The sequence below is a fragment of the Sus scrofa genome, chromosome 2 (genome assembly GCF_054392235.1).
Source record: "Sus scrofa isolate SSC_HxYL_T2T_F1_AM1 chromosome 2, Sscrofa_HxYL_maternal_Yorkshire_Landrace_v2.0, whole genome shotgun sequence".
NCBI classification, from domain to species: domain Eukaryota; kingdom Metazoa; phylum Chordata; class Mammalia; order Artiodactyla; family Suidae; genus Sus; species Sus scrofa.
Window position 1 is genome coordinate 88,734,592 of NC_139384.1, and position 20,528 is coordinate 88,755,119.

Here is a 20,528-nt window from a genome sequence, read left to right on the forward strand (position 1 = left end):
CAGACTCCAGGGGGCCCAGTGCCCGCCGTTGTCAGGACAACCTGGGGCCAATGGGGAGCTGGCAGGCGGGAGGAGGCCCCGCCTCGGCCCCGCCTCTGGTGTAGGACTCCGAGCTATAAGGGCCAGAGGCCAAGCGGCGGGAGCCAGAGTCCACGAGCGCTAGGCGTGCGCCGAGTACAGAGCGTCAGCAGCGCGCAGAGGCCCGGAGCCGCGAAGAGCGCGAGGAGCGGTCGCGATGTGCGGTGAGTGCAGCGCCCACCAGCGGCCTTCTCTGTGGCAGCCGCGGGTTCCGGCCTCTGAGAGCCTGGGCCCAAGAGCCAGACGCCAGGGGCCGGAGGCGGCGCGGGATAGGGGCGTCGATTTACCCCGGTCCCCCGACCGAGGGGCTTTCACGGGCCAGGCCTGCTTCCCTTTGCCCCGGCCGCCGAGTGGTTGTCCCAGAGAGGTGTGGGGGAGGGGGAATGGCCAACCCCGTCCGGGACCCACACAAGGGAGGGAATTGGTCCTGTCCCGGACCTGGACCTTTGAAACACAGAAGGGTCCATACCCCACGTCCAGTGAGGAAAGCGCCCCCAAGTTACCCACAAAGGCAGCCAAGCGCAAGCTCGCGAGCATCCTGGGCGCGGGGTGCCCAACCTCGCTTTCAGCCCAGCGCGCACACCAAGGAGAGGCGACACCGTCTGCACTCTCCCTGTCCCCGTGGTGTCAAGATCAGTCCCTGGTGCGCTCGGAAGGGCCTGTGCGTCCTCCTCGAACCGCAAAATGAACTTCTTATCCGTATGAGGGTTGATTCCGTATTGCCGCCTTTTTGCTGAAAAAAGCTCTCAGCGAGGCGCGGGGGAGAAGCAGCATCTACCGCCAAGCCTCGGGTCGAATCTGAGAGACGGAGCTCTGAACGGCGAGCGGGGCCGGGCTCCAGCGTCCCCAATGCCGCGGCGACTGGGCGCTGTCCGGCGAGGCTGCTAGACGGTGGGGAGGGCGGCCGGGCCCGGAGCGCACATCTGCAATTCCTTACTCTCCTGGCTGGGCCGCCTCCGCTGGCTGGGGAGAGGGCCGAGAACTTATGCTGGGACAAAAGGTCACTGTGCCTTGTGTCTTTTTTTTTTTTTTTTTTTTTTTTCCCCTTGAGTGGGATTCAGTTACCCATTCCAGCCTCCTGTGGCTGGAGGACCTGGTGGAACTTTTGAAGCCATGAAAGGCTCTGTCTGACTTCACTGAGGGCTGCTGGGTGCGGTGTGGCAGCGGTGAACTCTGGGCCAAGGTCTATACAGGCCTTGTTTCTGAGGCCAGGCACTCCCGCATAAGTGAAAAAGGACCGACTGACCAAGGAGTAGGCAGCCAACTTTGGGGCGCAGCCTACCCCAGGCCAAGCAGGCATCAATTTAAATTCCTGAACCCTCAGCAAAAATGTCCAGATTCCAGGGCATTATTGGTAATATACACAGAGGGCTGCCTGTAGCCGTTTCTGGGGAGAAAAAAAGGCAGAGGTGGTAGTTTTGCCAAGAAGCTTTGGGTTCCAAACTCCTCGGGGTGGTATTCAAGGCCTTTGGCCACCTGGCGGCCTTAGAGCCGCTGGTGCTCTGAGACCTCCTACTGGGTCTGTCGCTCCCTCAGAAGCAGAGTCCCTCCTCCCTCCTCTCAGATGCCCTTCCACCCCTACCTCCACCCTAGCCTTCCAGCCTGCATCCTACAGGCTCTCAGCTTTCTCTGTTGTCTTTCTGAGCCTGGGAACACTCAGACTCTCAATTTTTAGTTTTGTTCTGCCTTCTTAAAGGGCTGCTGTGTTTTGGCCCCTAGGGAAAGGAAGAGCTTTGGTGTCCTAACGTCAGGACTCCCTGCCGGCACACCCCATCCTGCAGCCCTCTGTGAAGTTGGGGAGTCCTGTGGAATTCCTGCATGGGAAAGTTATTTCCTTTTCTAGGAGCCAAGGGAAAGTCTCAGCTGGGTGCTGATGTGTCTTTTACATCCCTCTGATACTTGCCAAGCACCCCTAGCACGGAGGAAGCTGTCCTGGGCTCAGAGTTCACAGCAGCAGCTGGCTAAAATGGAACCCATTGGTCTCTGTGTTTTTTTGTTTGTTTTGTTTTTTTTTTTTTTTTTATCTTGTTGTCTTTTAGGGCTGCACTCACAGCATATGGAGGTTCCCAGGCTAGGAGTCCAATCGGAACTGTAGCCATCAGCCTACACCTCAGCCACAGCAACACAGAGATCCTTAACCCACTGAGCAAGGCCAGGGATTGAACCAGCGTCCTCAAGGATGCTAGTAGAGTATGCTAGCTGCTGAGCCATGACGGGAACTTCTGGTTTTCCTTTTATGTTTATTTTCTTTTATAATGAATTTAAGTTTTTAAAACTTTAGTCAACTTTATAGAAAAATATTGAAGAAATGATCGTGCGTTTGGTACAAAGATGCTGCGACAATTTTGAGGGTGCTTCTAGAATAAACAACTTACCCTCTTCGCTTTACACTTGGGGAAACTGAGGTCCAGAGAGGTCTGTGCACACCTGTCTCAGCAATTGTTTTAGATCTTTTCTCTGGACTGGCTGTGGCTCCATTGAGATCTGCCAGCTTGAAGCCACCTCAGAGTTCAGGTCTCTGAGACTGGTCTCACAGAGGTCAGCAGGGGTTGAGCTGAAGGCCTTTCCTTATCCACTGCTGATGTCCATGCTCAAACTGGCTCCTGCTGTGTCTTTGCTGCCTCTCCCACAGGGAGCCGGGCCTGGTTCTGGTTGACCCTGTATACACTTAATGCTTACAGATAACCCTCAAACGCATAGGTACTCATGGGTGTTTGACATCTGAGAATTGCTGACTTTCTACCAATAGAAGGGTTACTTTATTCCCTCTTCCTCCCTCCTTACCCTGCTCTAGAGAATAGCTGCTCCTGGAGAGGCCCTGTTTTCCAGGCCCTGCGGCCCTGTGGGTATGGTCTTCCCGTCAGAGAAGGGACAGGTCATTGAAGGGGTGGTTCAGAGGCTGGTCAGTAACCAGGGATGGAATAGCTCATGAGGTAAATGCCACCACAGAGGGAAACAGGGAAGCAAACCCTGTGCCAAGCCAAGCCGACAGACATCTCCATTTGATGCACAGAATATAAACTTTATTATTCAAATGACTGTCGTTACCAAATTACAAAATTGGGAGATTTCACAAAGTAGGTGGGGATTCTTGGCTTCTCTTGAAAAAAATCTGAAGATGAGCAAGTCTGAGTTCATGTTTCTGAATAGTGCATGGAGGCCCCTGGGCTGACGGGTCCAAGCTCCCCAGATTTCCCACCCTGACCCAGCTGCCTCACTCCCTCATGTTACCTGCTGGCCCCCTTGCAGTATGAGCTTGGGACCTTGGCACAGTGGAGGCAGGAGCACTGACTTTCCCCGGAAGAGAATGAGGGACCTGGAACAGTGCCACAAGGCCTGATTTCAAGTACGAGGTCTGCAGAGAGAAGAGGGTGATAGGTGTGCCAGGCTGAGGACATAGCACATGCAAGGGCATGACAGCATGCACACCTGGGGGTCTGATGAAAAGGATCGGACTTCTCATCTATGAATTCTTAAATCTACTCTGTCCTTCATTGTTGCCTTTAGTAGTCTATGAGGAGGGATAAAAGGATTTGAAAAAGAGCCCTTAGTTTTTGCTAGAAGGTAAAGCCCCTGCCTTGAATTAATCATCTTTTGTATTCGTTCCTCTGGCTGCTGTAAGAAATTACCACAAACTTGCTGATTTAAAACAACAGAAATTTATTTTCTCATGGGTCTGGAGACTAGTAGGCCAAAAATCCATTTTACTGGGCCAGAATGGAGGTGCCAGCAGGGCCCTGCTTCCTCCAAAAGCTTTACGGGAGAATCTGTTCCTTGCTTCTTTCAGCTTCTGGCAGTTGCCAATATTCCTTGGCTTGTGGCTACTCATTCCAATCTCCTCATCCATGGTCACATCACTTTCCCCTCTTCCAGGTTAAATGTCCCTCTGCTTCCCTCTCATAAAGACACTTGTTGTCGCATTTAGGGCCCACCCATTTAATTCAAGATAATCTCCCACCTCAAAATCCTTAATTTAATCACATCGATAAAGACCCTTTTCCATATAAAATAACATTTACATTTTTTCCATATGGAATAACATTTACATATTCTAGGGATTAGGATCTAACATTTTTGGAGGGCCGTTATTCATCCTGCCACAGTTGGGTTCTTGCTTTCAGATGCCTCCCCCAAGAACAGTCCAGTGTTGCCAAATCCCAGATGGCTAGGAGACCAGAGGACTTCCAGCATGCCCCCCACCACACCCTGCCCCAACTCCTCTGGTCCCAGCACTCTCAAATGAGCCCCGCTGCAGTTAGAAGTGAACACAGGCATCAGTTAAATACCCTGTCCTTCACTGGCATCATGCTACATACCAGTTGGATCAAATAGGTTTCACACCTTCTCTAAAAGTCAGTTCTCTCTTGTCTAAATATCATGCTCACTGCAACTTGCTTTCTATGCATGTATGTGATATTCTTCCCACTCATCTCTTCTCTGCAAGAGGCAGGCATAGTTTTATTCCCTAGAATCAAGAGGGGCCAGGACACACACACACACACACACACACACACACACATACACGCGCAATTTGTTGCACAGCGGTCTTTCAGGAGAGCTTACAGGGGTTTGCCTCTTGCCTCAGCTGAGGAAGCAGCAGTCCAAGGAGATTACTTGGCTTGGGGGTGCGCTCACCCTTTTGTTCCGAACTCCTTTAGGTTCTCAGAACCCTGTCATATTTGATGCTCCTTTCCTCCTCCTAACAGTTCAGTTCATGGACAGATGCCTCAAAAGGGACTGGGCTGGAGTTGATGGGACACAGACTCTTGGGTCGGGTCACTTGGCTTGTTACCTCTCCAAGCCACAGGAGCCTCGCAAGCAGAGCCAGTGATATGCAGATAAATGGGTAACAACCAGCTCTCTGGTTTGCCACTTTCTGTGGTGTGAATACTCTCACCATGGCTAATTTCAGGTCAGTAATATGAGGTCCCTGAGCACGGAGTTGGAAAGAGATGCACACAGTTGGCTCTTAGGATCCAGTCCAAGCAGCTCCCGAGCACCACTGCCCGCCCCTGCTTACAGGACTGCTGTGCGCAGTCTCCTATGCAGGGCTGTGGGGAGGCTGGCTGGGCCGGGGCCCAGCTCCCCCTCCTTCCCATCCCTCTCCTCTTCCCCCTCCTCCTCCCTCTCCTCCTCCTCCCCCTCCTCCTCATCATGGTGCCATTTCCCCACCCATCTTATTCATCAGGGGTTTCCCAAGTTCTGAGAAACCTTCCAGAGATTTGGTGATTAAACAATGCCTTTAAATTGAAGGGTCATTTTGATATTTAGCAAAAATTGCTTAGAAAGGGATAGCAACTTGAGGTTACAAACGCTCTTGGGAGAAAATTCTGAAGACTCATTAGGTGCCAAAACAAGTAATTTAATCCGGTCATCTACCTCTTTGTAATTTTCAAAGGAAATACTTCACTGAAAAAAGAAGTTTGACTCTTTTTTAAGGCCAAGTTTTGGCAGTTTGAACAAGACTCCTTTTTTTTTTTCTTCTTGAAAGTTTTTAGTGCAATTTAGAGTATTTGTATGTTGCTTCCCCTTTGCCCTTGGTGAAATCCTAATGGTACAAGGACACCAGGAATTTTCTATAAAAAATAGAAGTGCTTGTGCACATTTACTGCAGGAAGCAGCATCTCATGTTATCTCAGGGATTCGAGTGTTGTGGTAACTTTAACCCTTGGAGTCCTGAGAAGTCCTGAAGCAGGATAGAGCTGTCCCCAGAACAGCTGAGCCCCCTTCCGGCCCTGAGGCAGGCCTGGAGGACCCAGCTGTGCCATCTCACACTTCCTTCAAACCTCCACTGTTACTCTCACCTCTCCGAGGAGGCAGCAGAAGTTGTCCTCCCTATTTCGTGAATAAAGCGTCCTGCCTTGGTCTCTGCACAAGGGAGGCCTGGGTATCCAGAGAGGCTGCAGCCTCCTCTGCAGCCCTGGCTCCTGGCCCAGCAGCCTCGGGGGCCTCACCCAGAAGAGCAGACCGCCCCCCTCCCCAGCATGCCACACATACTCACACACATACACACCCAGCATGCTCGTACACACCTGGCACTCAAGCACAAATTCACGCACATGTACACACTCTCACATTCACACTCAGCATACGAACCTGACACTCAAACACACACATACACACTTTCTCACACACTGTGGGATTTTATGAGGCAGAAATCCAACTGCCACGTTGTCCAGTTTGGGACAGAATAGTATCTAATCTCTGCTGAGCTCAAGGACTAAGGAGGTCAGCCTGTTCAGTTCTGAGAAGCATTGGATGGTGGTGGCAAGAGCGACTTCTATCTGGAGAGGGTCCCAGTCTGGCTAGGTGGTGACATAGCTCCAGTGAAGCCAGCTTGTGTGGGGTACAGGCTGTATCTCTACCCGGCACGGTCCACCCTCACGCACAGTGAGGGCAGTGCTTTCATTGGGAACTACAGTCATAGCATCAGAATGTGGACCCAACCTGCCTCCTGTGAACTTCTACCTTCTTCCCTCATCCTCCAGGCCCCAAACAACCCCTCCCCCCATCCAACACCCCAAACATCCCAGGGATTGTACAGAAGGTTCCAGGAGTTCTGTGATCCTAGTTCTGGAAATCTAGGGACATTGCTTCTCCATCTAGTCATTGTTATTTGCCACTTGAAGTTTGAAGCACCTCTGCTTGCATGGGTGGACCTCGTGGTGCCTTTGGCCCTGAGTTCCTGTATGCTCTCTCAAGCCATATTCAAAGGGAGTATTAGACATCCCAGATTCCCCAAGATGGGCTGGGCTGAGGGGCCCACAGTCCTCTCTCAAAGGGCTTGTCTTTATCCTGTATCACACCTGCAGTCTTCTGGAGTCCCTCTGAGTTTATCTGGGTCTCTCTCCTTTTGGAACCTTTTCTCATTCACTCTCTCTATCAGCTTTAAGAGTGGGACCCTGAGGACTTCCCATCGTGGCTCAGCAGGTTATGAACCTGACTGGCATCCATGAGGATGCAGGTTTGACCCCTGGCCTCGCTCAGTGGGTTAAGGATCTGGTGTTGTTATAAACTATAGTGTAGGTTACAGACGTGGCACAGATCCCACATTGCTGTGGCTATGGTGTAGGCTGGCAGCTGCAGCTCTGATTCAACCCCTAGCCAGGGAACTTCCATGTGCCACACTTATGGCCCTAAGAAGCAAAAAAAAAAGCGGGACCCCGAAAAGATGTTTGGAATTCTGGTATGGGCACAGGGCATACCCTGGGCTGCAGGGGTTGAGCCAAGGCAGCCTCTATCCTGGGGCTGGGCATTTCTCCAACGAGCTTGGAGGGATTTTGCCATCCCTCAGCAAGAGAGGGAGGGATATAGTGGGAACCAAACTTGCTGTGGTTGCCTCCACTCTGTGGGGAGCTGGATGGGAAGAGAAAGGTGGAGTTAGAAGCAGGAGTATCCCATGGAAGGAGTGACCTCCCGATGGTCAGGGAAGGGTCTGTCAACATGGCCTGGACCCCACCAGGGGAGCTATGAAGTGTGTCCATCAGGAGCCAGGTGGGCATCTCTCCATAGGCCAGGCCCCGTCTGTGAGCTATTTCTCATCCCTTGGGGTAGGATTCTAAGACAGGCCTTAGGCTAATCTTGGAGGCCGCAGTGATGAGCCCCTGCAATTGGGTAGACTTGGTTGTAAATTTCTCAACTCTTTGACCTTGGAGCCAGAGCTAACCCTCTCTGTCCATGGGAACCACAGATTGGGCATAGACATTGCAGGGATTACACAAGGTCAGGTTCTGAAAAAGTATTGGCACATGGGAGGGCTTCATAACTTGTGGTAGCGGTGGTGAGATTTACTCTGCAGCCCCTCCCCGCCAGGGAGTTATGGGATCCTACCCCCAGGACCTGATCACTTATCTAGAAGGCTTCCCCCACCAGCCCTAGGATCCTCTCAGTGCACTACAGTTGGGGTCTGGGTAATGCTGGTGCATACAAGTCTTTGTGCTTGAGTGTCTTGAGGTTACCCCTAGGGCAGTGCCACCTGCCCTTGTGAAAGGGGCCAAGACTCAGGGACCCCAGACTCAGTACTGCCTACCTCCCTGGGCTTCCTGTCCCTCACGCTTACACCGTGGGTTCCATTTGCTTGTGCGTGGTTGAGCATGGTTGTCAAGCTCAAAGGCCACCTTCTCTGATCATCACATCCAAATCCATCCATTTAGTTTTGTGCCCACACATTCAACAAATAGTTATTGAGCACCTGAAGTGTAGCAGGCTCTGAGCTAGTTGCTGGGAAGACAGCAATGAATGAGACAGGTAAACAAGACACATATCCCCATCCTCATGAAGATTGCAATCCAGTGAGGAGTCAAACAAAAGATAAGGAATTAATCGCTATGTAGGCCATGTGACTTTTTTGAAAATTGGGAGAGAGGAAGGCCTGCAATAGACCCAGTGGTGACCTGTGCACTGGCACCTGCGGAGTGAATTGAGGTCGCATTTGCAGAGAGCCGATTCAGGAGTCCTCTGATCCTTCCCCTACCTCTCAGCTCCCAGGCCCTCTGCCTGCAAGTCTCCTGAGAAGTCGGTGGTCTCTGTGCATCATATCTTCTCTTTAAAGGCCCCCTGACTTATGCACCTCGCAGTACCTAGCACAGTGATGAGGCCTCCGTGGGGTAGGGAAATATTTATGGGATGAATTACATCATGATCAAGTTGTAGCCAGATCACACATGTGATTTAACCATCATTTGCCCAACTAGAAAGCCAAAAATAAATAGCTGTAAAATGGTTTGACTTTCTTTGTACTTTTACTTGATGATTTCTCAAGGACTTCCTGTTTGCTGTGTGCATACCTGCATTTGCACCTCACACTCCCCAGGAGGAGGAAGTTCCTTGCCAGCTCCATTTTCACACTTATTCTGTAGCCCACATGGTTCCTCTTGCTTTACAAAGACTGAATTCTCACAGCGACCTTGGGAAGTAGGTGCTGCCATTGCCTGCTCCATGGGGGTTCAGTGACTTGCTCCAGGCCACACAGAAGCAAGGAGCAGGCTGGGATTTGAAGTAGATGTTTGGCAGTAGCCACCACCCGCTGTGCTTCTTGCTGTCACAGACTAGTGAGACTAGTGAGCAGGCCAGGGAGAAGGCACTCAGGATGGCACCCGTGAGCCTGTTCTTTGTATGCACTGGGCCCTGTGCTCAGTATTTTCTCCCTTCTTGTGGCTGATGTTCCTCCCAGTGAGCAGGGCTGGGGAGCCTCAGTGAAGTCAAACTGGGCTAGATGGCAATCCTGTACCCACCACTCTGGAATTCATAGAGCAGCACATGGTAAAATACTATGTATAGGTATATGGCAAAATATCTAGACAGTACAAAAAGGACACATGCAACAGAAAAGGAGTTTCTGCCTCATGTCCAGCACCCTTGTCAGAGGCAACCACTGCCCCCTCGCTCTTCCAGAAATACTTTACATGCCTCCCTTCTCCACTCTGGGTAATTTGCACATGTTCTGCAGCCCACGTTTTTCCCCTAGAACATCCTGGAGATATAGCTTGTTTTCTGAGAGAACACATAGCTTCACCTTGTTCTCTGTACAGGTCCTCCTGCCCTTGGCCCTGCAACCGCCCCACTGTGTGACTGTGCCATCACTTAGCTGGTCCCTGCGGGGCATCAGGCTATCCCCATTCATCAGCCACCACAAACAGCAAGAGCACCTATTCTCATGCTTTCACACTTGAATCTCTGCACAGATATCTGTTGGATATATTCCTAGATGTGCAGAAGCTCTGGTCAACAGATGTGTACATTTTAATTTGAGAAAGTGCCAAATTGCCTTCCAAAGAGGGCGTACAAATTTAAACTCTCACTTATTGTCAAACCATTTAATCTTTACTGATCTCATAAGTAAAAAATGGATTCTCACTGTAGCTTTTATCATGGATGGAAGGGATTCCAGAAGGGAATTTTGACATGAATAGCCAGGAAAATCCCTGGGAAAACAGCTTTATTCTATTTCAATTATTTTTTAAATAATAAAAACATGTTATAAGTACTGGTTGATTCACTTCATCTAGTAGCACGCAGTGAGAATCCAGCAAGGAGCAGAGAAGAGAGAGATAGTGCTTAAAAGAACTTGCTGGGTAGATGTTGGCATACAAGGGATTCATGTTAAAAGTTAGGTTTATGCCTTCTTGTACAAAGACCTGAAAAACCACTCCATGGCAGCCCCCCTCACCACAGTAATCCACCAAACGGAGTGGTGCCTGAGTGGCTTCCAGGCTCGCAGCTGGATGTGGACACAGCTGGTGGTCCTGAGGACAAGGACCCTTTAGCTGTTCCAGCCCACCAGGGGCTCTGGCGCAGCACCCCCACCCCACCCCACCAAGGAGGCTGTTGTAGATCTCAAAGCCCTGAGATGCATACATGCCTGACCTGAGTTCAGAAGTGAAGTTTGGCCCAGAGGAAGGGAATTGCAGTGGACAATTGGAGAGCAGAGCCATACAGCGCTCTCATAAAAGCCTGTCAGATTTAAAACCTTTCTAGGGTTGGTGCATAAAAGCCTGTCAGATTTAAAACCTTTCTAGGGTTGGTGCATGGGCCTTTGTGTCGTCTGCAGTGCCTGTCAGCTCCCCTTCGTGAGGCACACGTGTAATTCTGGAACAATTCCCAGGGTGCCAGGAAAGGTTTGCTGTTTGTTTTAAAGACTCCAGAAATGATCTGTGAGTTGTTCCATCCTTCTCATAACCATAACCCCTAGCTGTGTGCTCTTGACAGTGACTGGAATTTTACCATGTCCCTCCTGGGATCTTCCTGATCTATGGCAGAGAAATTAATGTTCTGAAAAGCTTCACCCAAGCATAGGTTGTGGTGATGCTGACACAACTCTGTAACTATACTTAAAAACTATTGATCGTATACTTTAAATGGGATAATATTATGGTATGTGCCATATCCTAAGAAAGCTGTTAACATTTTACATTAAAAATAAATACCTTGGAGTTCCCTTTGTGGCTCAGCGGTTAACAAAACCAGCTAGGATCCATGAGGATGCGAGTTCGATCCCTGGTCTTGCTCAATGGGTTAAAGAGCCGGCGTTGCTGTGAGCTGCAGTGTAGGTTGCAGACATGGCTCGGATCCTGTATTGCTGTGGCCGTGGTGTAGGCTGGCAGCTGTAGCTCTGTCCAACCCCTAGCCTGGGAAATTCCATATGCTGTGAGTGTGGCCCTAAAAAAAAACAAACAAGTACATATCTTTTTTATGTATAAGTAAGGTGACAGAAGTACATCCTCTGGCCAGAGATGTGTTTAGGTTTAAAGTGTTGGGGAAAATTGTGAGCTTTCGAAGTGAAGATGCTCAGCTGGGGAAGCACTTCTCACCTGACCTGGAATCAGCCAGGAAGGCAAAAATAGCTGGCTGCCAAAATGATCCTTGGCCATTTTTAAAAGAAAAGGTCTGTAACTGCTCAGAGAGCACAGTCTGTGTGTGTTTTTAAATATAAACCCTGCACCTTAACTCGTGCGTGCAAATATATGCCATGTACAGTAGCATACGGTACCTAAGAATGCAAAGTATTATTTTTAGCAGTGTCTAATTTTATTGCCTATTTTTTGACTGAGTATGTCTAGATTCATTTCAGCAAGTTAAATTTCATATGATGTGACCCTACTTACTGTGTAGGAATATAACATTTACTTAATTGAAATTTAATCATTCATTCAGATATACTATGTTGACTTGAATCTAATCTAGAGATAGTACAGAGCTATTACAGGTGGTTTTATGTATAATCATGGTCAGCCCTCAGTGATCTTCAGGTAGGTTGTCCTCTCCAAGGTTTATCTCCGGCAAAGTTTTTTTCCTCTTTTTTAAAATGCAATTGCTGTATAATATTGTATAAGTTTAAGGTGCACAACATAGTGATTTGTATATGTATATGTATATGCATATAGCAAAAAGCTTCCATAATAAGGTCAGTTAACATTCATCACCTCACATTTTTTTCACTATGATGAGAACTTTTAGTATTTACTTTCTTAGCAATTTTCAAACATACAATAGAATGTTGACTACAATCGCCATGCTGTACATTACATCCAAGAATTTATCTTATAACTGAAAATCTATACTTTTTGACCACCATCTAATTCCTCACCCCCACCCACCTCTGACAGTCACCAATCTAATTTCTTTGAGTTAGGTTTCTTAAGATTCTATACATAAATGAGATAATATAGTATTTGCCTCTGACTTACTTCGCTTAGTATAATGTTGTTGCAAATGGCAGGATTTCCTTCTTTTTGTGGCTGGGTGATAGTCCATTATGTTATATATATAATTTTTCCCCCCCAGTTTCTTTGTCCAACACTTAAGTTGTTTTCATGTCTTGACTGTTGTTTTTCTTTTTCCTTAGGACATTTGCCCATCCCCTTTTTTTCTGCTTTCTAGGGCTGCATTAGCGGCATGTGGAAGTTCCCAGGCTAGGGTTCGAATCACAGCTACAGCTGCCGGCCTACCCCACAGCCACAGCAATGCCAGATCTGAGCCACATCTGCAGCCTAAACCACAGCTCGTAGCAACGCCAGATCCTTAACCCACAGAGCGAGGCCAGGGATTGTACCCAAGTCTCATGGATACTAATTGGGTTCGTTTCCACTGAGCCACAGTGGGAACTCCAAGTCCTGACAGTTGTTCATAATGCTTCAGTGACCATGAGGGTGCAGATATTGGCGATTTTTCAGTCTTGACCTTTTTGTCATCCCAGAAAAATGTTAAGAAAATTTTAAAAGAATAAAATTTAAAAATTAAAATTGGGAAAATAAACCTTTTAATGCTTTTCATCCTTGAGGCCCAGTGGTTAGGATCATTTAAGTTCTTTTTCTGTTTTTAATGTGCTTACAAACTATTTAATTTTTTTTTCATTTGGACTATATTTATTTTTATTATTTTTTATAATTTAAAAGTATATTTTATTATTATAGATGATTATTATTTAAAGTATAGTTGATTTACAGTGTTGTTCTAATTTCTGCTGTAAAGTGACTTAGTTATACACACACAAACATATTCTTCTTTATATTTCTTTCCATTATGATTTATCCCAGGAGATTGGATATAGTTCTCCATGCTATACGTAGGACCTCATTGTCTATCAATTTAAATGTAATAGTTTGCATCTATTAACCCCAGATTCCCAGTCCATCCCACTCCCTCCTCCCTACCCCTTGGCAACCACAGGTCTGTTCTCCTTGTCTTTGAATCTGTTTCTGTTTTGTAGATAGGCTCATTAATGCCGTATTTTTTCATTTTTAAAAATTTTACTAGTGTATAGTTGACTTACAGTGTTGTGACAATTTCTGCTGTGTGCCATATTTTAGATTCCACATATAAGTGATATTATATGGTATTTGTCTTTCTCTTTCCAACTTACTTCACTTAGTATGATAATCTCTAGGTCTGTCCATGTTGCTACAAATGGCTTTATTTCATTCTCTTTTATGAATGAACAGTATTTCATTGTATATGCGTACCATATCTTCTTCATCCATTCATCTATTGATGGGCATTTAGGTTGTTTCCAAGCCTTGGCTATTGTGAATAGTGCTACAGTGAACATTAGGATGGATGTGCCCCTTTGAATCATTGGGTTTTTTTTTTTGGAGGGAGGATATACTCAGGAGTGGGATTGCTGGATCATATGGTAGGATCATTTAAGTTCTAAAGTTAGGTCTTTTTGGTTCTACTTCTGCCTGTGGCCCAATTCCAAAAGAAAGGGCAAAGTAATGGCAGATCCATCCTCTAAGGAGCTTTGATTGATACCTATGTAGGAAGGAGTGCTTAGCCCAGGGCCTGGTACATAATGAGTTCTTAGTAAGATGAGTTACTATGAATATAACTGAAGCCTAACAACAGTTTCACGTTCCATATTATTGCTTCCCTGATTGATATAGATTCATGGTCACTCTACTTCACTTACCTTTATTGAACAAGCACCATGTACCAAGACATAGTAAGAAGTATAAAGATAGACGCACTAGCCTATGACCTTGTCAGGGATGTAGTTGTCTCAGGATGCGGGAACACTGGGTGCCCAGAGCAGGTGAGCACTTTAGGCTGGGGCCTGAACAAACCTGCCCTAGAAGGTGGGGTTGGAGCTGAGCTTGGAGGAGGACAGGTCTTTCCATGTGGGGCAAGAGGACAGAGGGAAGATGAGGACGGGACACTCACAGGGCAGGATAGAGACAGAGCAGGGGTGCATAGTCTCAAGGAGGCATTGGAGAACTTTGGAAAGAACCAACATGAAGACCATTACTTCCTATTTGGGAAAATATTGTTTTGAAATATGAATGCAGAAAATAAAGCCAAACAAAATCGTCTTGGCATGTGGGCCTCCCTTGAAGATAAGGATTCTCTTCTCTACCAGGCCAAGAGATGACTTTATGCTTGCTGTTGTAAAAGTAGTGCTTATTGATGGTAATGCTCCAAGCAGCAGAGTCAAGTAGAAAGTGGAGCAAAGACCCCAGCTCCTGTTCCTACCTGTCACAGGAGGCTGGGGTGACCTCCTTCTTGCCAGGTATGTTCTGTGCAAATCAGGAGTCCACATAGCAGGGACTTCCAGATGTCTCTAGGTGGTTGGGTCATTTTATTGATCTTTTCTATTATCAATGTTGCCACAGTGAAAGACATCTTCTGCAATACATCCATAGAAGTTCTCTGCCGTGGAATTGCAAGGCCAAGGGCTGTGTGTGTATTCTTCACAGGAGGTCTGCATACAGTGGCCTTCTAGACGCAGGAGGGGAGTGGCTCCTCTTCTGTATGTCAAGAGAAGGCAACACCTTACTCAGCAGGCAGCTGGGAAACCCTCCAGTGATGTACCTCTGTCTGCATGCCCAGAAGTATTTTCTTCTAAACATGAACCTAGTATTTTGTAAATGTATGGTTTTCCCCCCCTCTTTTAACAGGAATCTTTGCCTACATGAACTACAGAGTCCCCCGGACCAGGAAGGAGATTTTTGAAACCCTCATCAAGGGCCTGCAGCGGCTTGAATACAGAGGCTATGACTCAGCAGGTAGGCTCTGCAGGCAGCCATCGTAGAAACAGAATGCTTGCTTATAAATAAACTTGAAAACTTCTATCGAAAGGTAGAAAGAAAAAAGTAATAGTAAAAAAAAATTCTCCATCAGGAGTTCCTGTTTTGGCTCAGTAGGTTAAGAACCTAACATAGTGTCCATGGGGATACAGGTTGATCCTTTGCCTCACTCAGTGGGTTAAGGATCCGGCATTGCCACAAGCTGTGACATAGGTCGCAGATACAGCTTGGATCTGGCATTGCTGTGGCTGTAGCCTAGGCCCACAGCTGCACTGCAGCTCCAATTCAGCCCCTAGCCCAGGAACTTCCATATGCCACAAGTGCAGCCTTAAAAAGAAAAAAAAATCTTTATCAAAAGCACCTCCCCCAATATCTGTGACCCACCTCTGGTCATTGCTGGGCATATATTGAGGTGTTCTGGGGTCTGGGGACAGGTAGAAGTATTATGCAGATACTTTTTGTTTTTAACCTAATTATAATTATGCAATTCTATAATTTTATATTTTTATTCTTTCCCTTACTTTGTCATTTCCCATTATCTAAATGCTTCCTAACAATCTTTCTAAGTGGCTGCATAATCCTCCATTGGATGGCTGCCTCAGAGTTTACTCCTCCATCCACACAACAGGTGGATATTTAGTCTGTTTCCCATTTTTAATTAAATAGCCATAGGAGAAAAGGGGGAGCCAGGTAATTTTATATCCCTATCAGTTCTTACTAGGAAGCAAGTCAGATGAAATATGGCAGGAACACTAGTACAATGGAGATACCAGTTAAAGTAGCGGGATGCATAGCACACAAATGCCTGCAAGTGAGCCCACTGCCTTAGGCAGCAGACCTGGTGTTACCTCTCCCACAGGCAGGCTCCTGAGAGTTACCCTGGTTAGGAGCCAGGGGAAGCAGCCATGACCTGGGTTCCAGACGCATGTTCCCTGCCTGCTGTTAAGCATTGTCATTGTCACAGCCTCGTCTTCCCAAGTCAGTAGCCCCAACACTGTCTAGTTCTCTTCCAGGCAGCAAGCTTGGGGAATAAGAACGAATAAATTGATAGCTCTACATAGCCCTTATCCTGGGTCATTCCCAGTAATGAAATGTGGAAGACAAAACTTAAATTCCAATATGCAAAATCACGTTACCTAAAACTAGCACTACATTGTAAATCAACTATGTTTCAATAGAGTTTTGTTTTGAAATCATGTTTACATTACAGGTGTGGCAATTGATGGAAATAATACTGAAGTCAAAGAAAGACATATCCAGCTAGTCAAGAAAAGAGGAAATGTCAAGGCTCTTGATGAAGAACTTTATAGTAAGTAGAAGACGCACTGAGTCAGAGCAATAAACGCAGCCTGGGATACTTTAAAGTCTTTCATCCCAACAGTGTTGAAGACTAAAAATATGAAGTTTCCTGAGCATGAAAAAAATAGAAGGAAGATTAAGTGCATATTGTAAAGTTGTTTCACAGAGTGTTGGATGGTTTACTTCAGGTCATGGTGCACTGAGAAATGTTTTTTCAACGTTTATCACTTCCGTATGTCTCTTAATTTTTCTGGCAAGCTGCTTTTTTGTTTATAGTGAGGATCTATGGCTTTCTTTTCATCGTAAGTTTATTTCAGTTAAGTGAGTTGGATTACCGCTAAGTACTAAGTCAGACCGAGGGTCTGGAAGAATGGGGCCTTTGCAGTCGATGTTGGGATGTACTTTGGCATACCTGATGTGTCTCTATGTAGTGACATCGCCTCATGTAGTAGTACCATGTCACTGCTTATTTTTAAAGTGTGGCAAACTTATTTTTCCTTCATCTAGAACAAGACAGCATGGACTTAAAAGTGGAGTTTGAGACCCACTTTGGCATCGCCCACACTCGCTGGGCCACCCACGGGGTCCCTAATGCTGTCAACAGTCACCCACAGCGCTCAGACAAAGGCAATGGTATGTAGTATCACCTTGCTCCCCTGTCCCAGTGGTTCTGCGTACTTGACCTGTGAAAGAGTTGATCCACACCCACCACCAGCTGGCAGCCCTGTCTTTCCTGAAGATCCAAACTGGTGGTACTGAGCCCCAGATAGGGGGCAAATTGCTGACACCCCAGGCATCCATAGGAAAAGAGTAGCACTTCCTGTAAGTGCTGCTGGCTCTGGGGACCCAGCCTGAGTGGGACTTAGTGGTGCAAAGGGTTGAAGGCCTAGGCACTGTTCCTCTATCAGGGATCAGTGCGTTCCAGAGGGCTGAACACTTGAGGAAAGGATAAGGTTCCTTCTGCATCCAGCTACACCCACCCCTGCCCCTGGAGAGAGTGGTCCAGAGCCAGGGCAGGTGGCAGTGCTATTCTTGTTTAACATCCGAGGTGCCTGCTCCCACCCTGGTCCTTGTAGCAGGGGGCAGCCCAGCTCTCCCAACTGCCTCCCCCCAAGGCAGCCCCAGCTCATAGGTCCACATCACTTGCCTGAGTCCCCGGGACAGTTCTCCATATGGTAGTTCTCTCAAATGACACCTCAGCCCCATCTCATGGGAGAAGGACCGGCAGGTCTGAAGCTGCTGCTGGAAGCTCTGAGAAGCTCTGTTATCAGCCCCCACGGACATCAGGGTGCTGGTGATTGGATGTAGTGAGCATGTGAGATGGAGAGAGGGCGTAACCCCTGACTCTTCCCAGGCTCCAAGGGCAGACAAGGATCTAAGACATCATCTGGACCTCCTAGTGGGTCTCCACTCTGAGTGGGGCCTGTTTAGGTCCGAAGGCCCCATGACCCACACTTGGTGGAGAGAATGATTTGGTGGAGAGAATGATTTCTGGAATCATCTGGGACCACCTCCCCACCCCAAGCTGAGTCTAGAACTTGGCATAATGCAAGTTCTTGCCAAGCCTCATATTAGAGTAGGGACCAGTCATGTAAGAGTAGTTGTGGGGTATTTATTATTAGCTAAACTCTTGACAAGCCTCACCGCCCATTAATTATCATGGAAGTCGGGCCCCAGGAGAGAGCAGCACCTCCCTGGTCAGTGTCCTTTGCCGCTCTGGACACTTTAGTGCCCTGAGGCAGCTCATCCTGCCAGATTTGGAAGGGAAAGCCTCCTCTGGAGAACAGCAGGGCCCCATGCACCCCTCTCAGCAGAGCAGCCGCAGAGCCCAGGGGCCGGGTACACATAAGCCCACAGGGTCGGAGTCTTAGGTAGTGAGGTTTCTGTGCTGGGGACCGTTCCTTGCATCTACTCCATGCTCTGAACCATAGGATGTCCCACTACCAGGGCAGGCACACTATACTCAGGAGGACAGTAGACCCCACAGTGCTGAAGACCTAGAATGTATATCCAGCCAAACCCCAAGCCAGAAGCACAGGCTGGTCCCTGGAACAGCAGTGTTGGCTGAGAAAACACCATATCGAGACCACACGCCCTGAGGTGTTGCCACCCTAGCCCCAGCCTCCTGCCCACACAGGTGAAAGGGCGATCCCCCACTTCAGTGCAGACAATGATTCTGTGTCCCCAAAGCAGGGAGTCTCCAAGGAGATTCCCCCACACCCAAACTTGGAAATGCCTGCCCTGACTCAGGATGAGTAATTGAAAAGAAAACAACATGGGAAATAAGAAAAGCTTTATAAAACTTCTTTAGCAACTCATCAGCAATAGCTGAAAAGCATACTTTTAAGGAAGACTTAACACCCAGCAACTACATTGCATAAGAAGATTACACCAAGAAGTTTTCAAAAAGAAAACACAGATTCTAGGAAGCAAATTAATGGTAAGAAGTTAAGGCAATAGGCTGAGACGAAAGAAAGAAAAGGTGATAGGGTTCAGAAGGTCATGTGAGGAAATGTCACAATACACATGAACAACTTGGAGAAGAGGGAGTGGCTATGAAAACAGTTACTAGATAACGAAGGGCTAATTATCCCATTTGACATAAAGACCAAAGCCTATTTCTGATATTATAGCCCATAAGTCAGAGCTCTGTGTGATGCTAGGTTGGTGGATGCTTTTTCTTGAAAGAGGAGTGTGTTATTTCCTCAGATATGAATTTTAGTCATAGCGGAGAGTTCTCATCTCTGGAAGTGAAGTTTGCTTAGCATGAACCGGGTTTCTAGAGCTTCAAGCTGCCAAATTGTCTTTCTTCACATCTAACTTGAACTTCGTTTCCTCATGGCGTTTCTCTATTGACTAACTTTTCTTCCAGAATTTGTGGTCATCCATAATGGGATCATCACCAATTACAAAGACCTGAGGAAATTTCTGGTAAGAGACTTCCCCTGCGTAGCATCTATATCAAATGGTATTGGTCTTTCCCAGAAACTTTCCAACCAGCTCATTTTCCTCCAGAAAAAAAGGCAAAGGAATTCCCGTCGTGGCGCAGTGGTTAACGAATCCGACTAGGAACCATGAGGTTGCGGTTCGATCCCTGCCCTTGCTCAGTGGGTTAACGATCCGGCGTTGCCGTGAGCTGTGGTGTAGGTCGCAGACGCGGCTTGGATCTGGCATTGCTGTGGCTCTGGCATAGGCTGGCAGCTACAGCTCTGATTAGACCCCTAGCCTGGGAACCTCCATATGCTGTGGGAGCGGCCCAAGAAATGGCAAAAAGACAAAAAAAAAAAAAAAGGATAAAAAGGCAGAAGCTGATTGAGACCCACTCTTGGCCACGTCCCCACATTGGACCCAAACTGCATCCCCAGCTCAGATTTTGCTGGAGGAGAGAGCAGGCCATTCTCATTTACCTCAAAGGCTGCTGTGGATTCCCAGCAGAATCAGAAGAACAGGAACTTCCTTTTATAAAAGTGTCTGCACTAAATAACATATCAACTCTTATACCAAATGGATGTGGGGTGGGAAGGCAGACGGCATGTGTTTCTAGTGTGAAGAGTTTATGGTGTTGGTTGGGATGTGGGTGGATTTGACTCAATGTATTTGATCATTCTGCTTGCAGTTATTTTGCAATGTCCAGATTAGTGGCAGGGACAAACTTCTGAGGTGGGACGATTTCAGGGAAGACTGGAGTGACTCAGCCGTGTTAGGCTATATGATTCTGGCAAACATTTCTCATCCCTTCCCTGTTTTCCTTGTTCTCGCCTTAAGTTTCTCCAAGGACAGAACATAAGGGAGGAGAGGGAGCTGGCCAGGCTAGCATTGCACAATGACCATTATCTGACATTCTGTCCAACCAAATATTCCAGGAAAGCAAAGGCTATGAATTTGAGTCAGAAACAGATACGGAGACCATCGCCAAGCTGATTAAATATGTGTTCGACAACAGGGAAACTGAGGACATAACATTTTCAACACTGGTCGAGAGAGTCATTCAGCAGCTGGTGAGTTACGTATCTCACTTGTCTAACTCATCCCCCCCCCCTTCCTTCAGTTTTCATAAGCATTTGTTAGGCGAACTTGTGCCAAGTCCCTGAGGATTAAAGACGGTCTTAAAATGTTACATCCCTGAAGAAG

The 20,528-nt window shown here is 47.4% G+C and overlaps 1 protein-coding gene across 1 annotated transcript in view; it reads left to right on the forward strand.

Moving 5' to 3' along the window:
• The first annotated feature begins 140 nt into the window (after positions 1-140).
• The window catches only part of GFPT2 (glutamine-fructose-6-phosphate transaminase 2), a 43,044-nt gene continuing 22,656 nt past the window's right edge, over positions 141-20,528 (forward strand). Inside the window, exons 1-6 of the mRNA XM_003123638.7 lie at positions 141-242; positions 14,970-15,077; positions 16,309-16,407; positions 16,905-17,030; positions 19,270-19,328; positions 20,261-20,395. Of these exons, the coding sequence (XP_003123686.3) occupies positions 236-242; positions 14,970-15,077; positions 16,309-16,407; positions 16,905-17,030; positions 19,270-19,328; positions 20,261-20,395 (534 nt within the window). The 5' untranslated portion in view covers positions 141-235. The remainder of the gene's footprint in view (positions 243-14,969; positions 15,078-16,308; positions 16,408-16,904; positions 17,031-19,269; positions 19,329-20,260; positions 20,396-20,528) is intronic.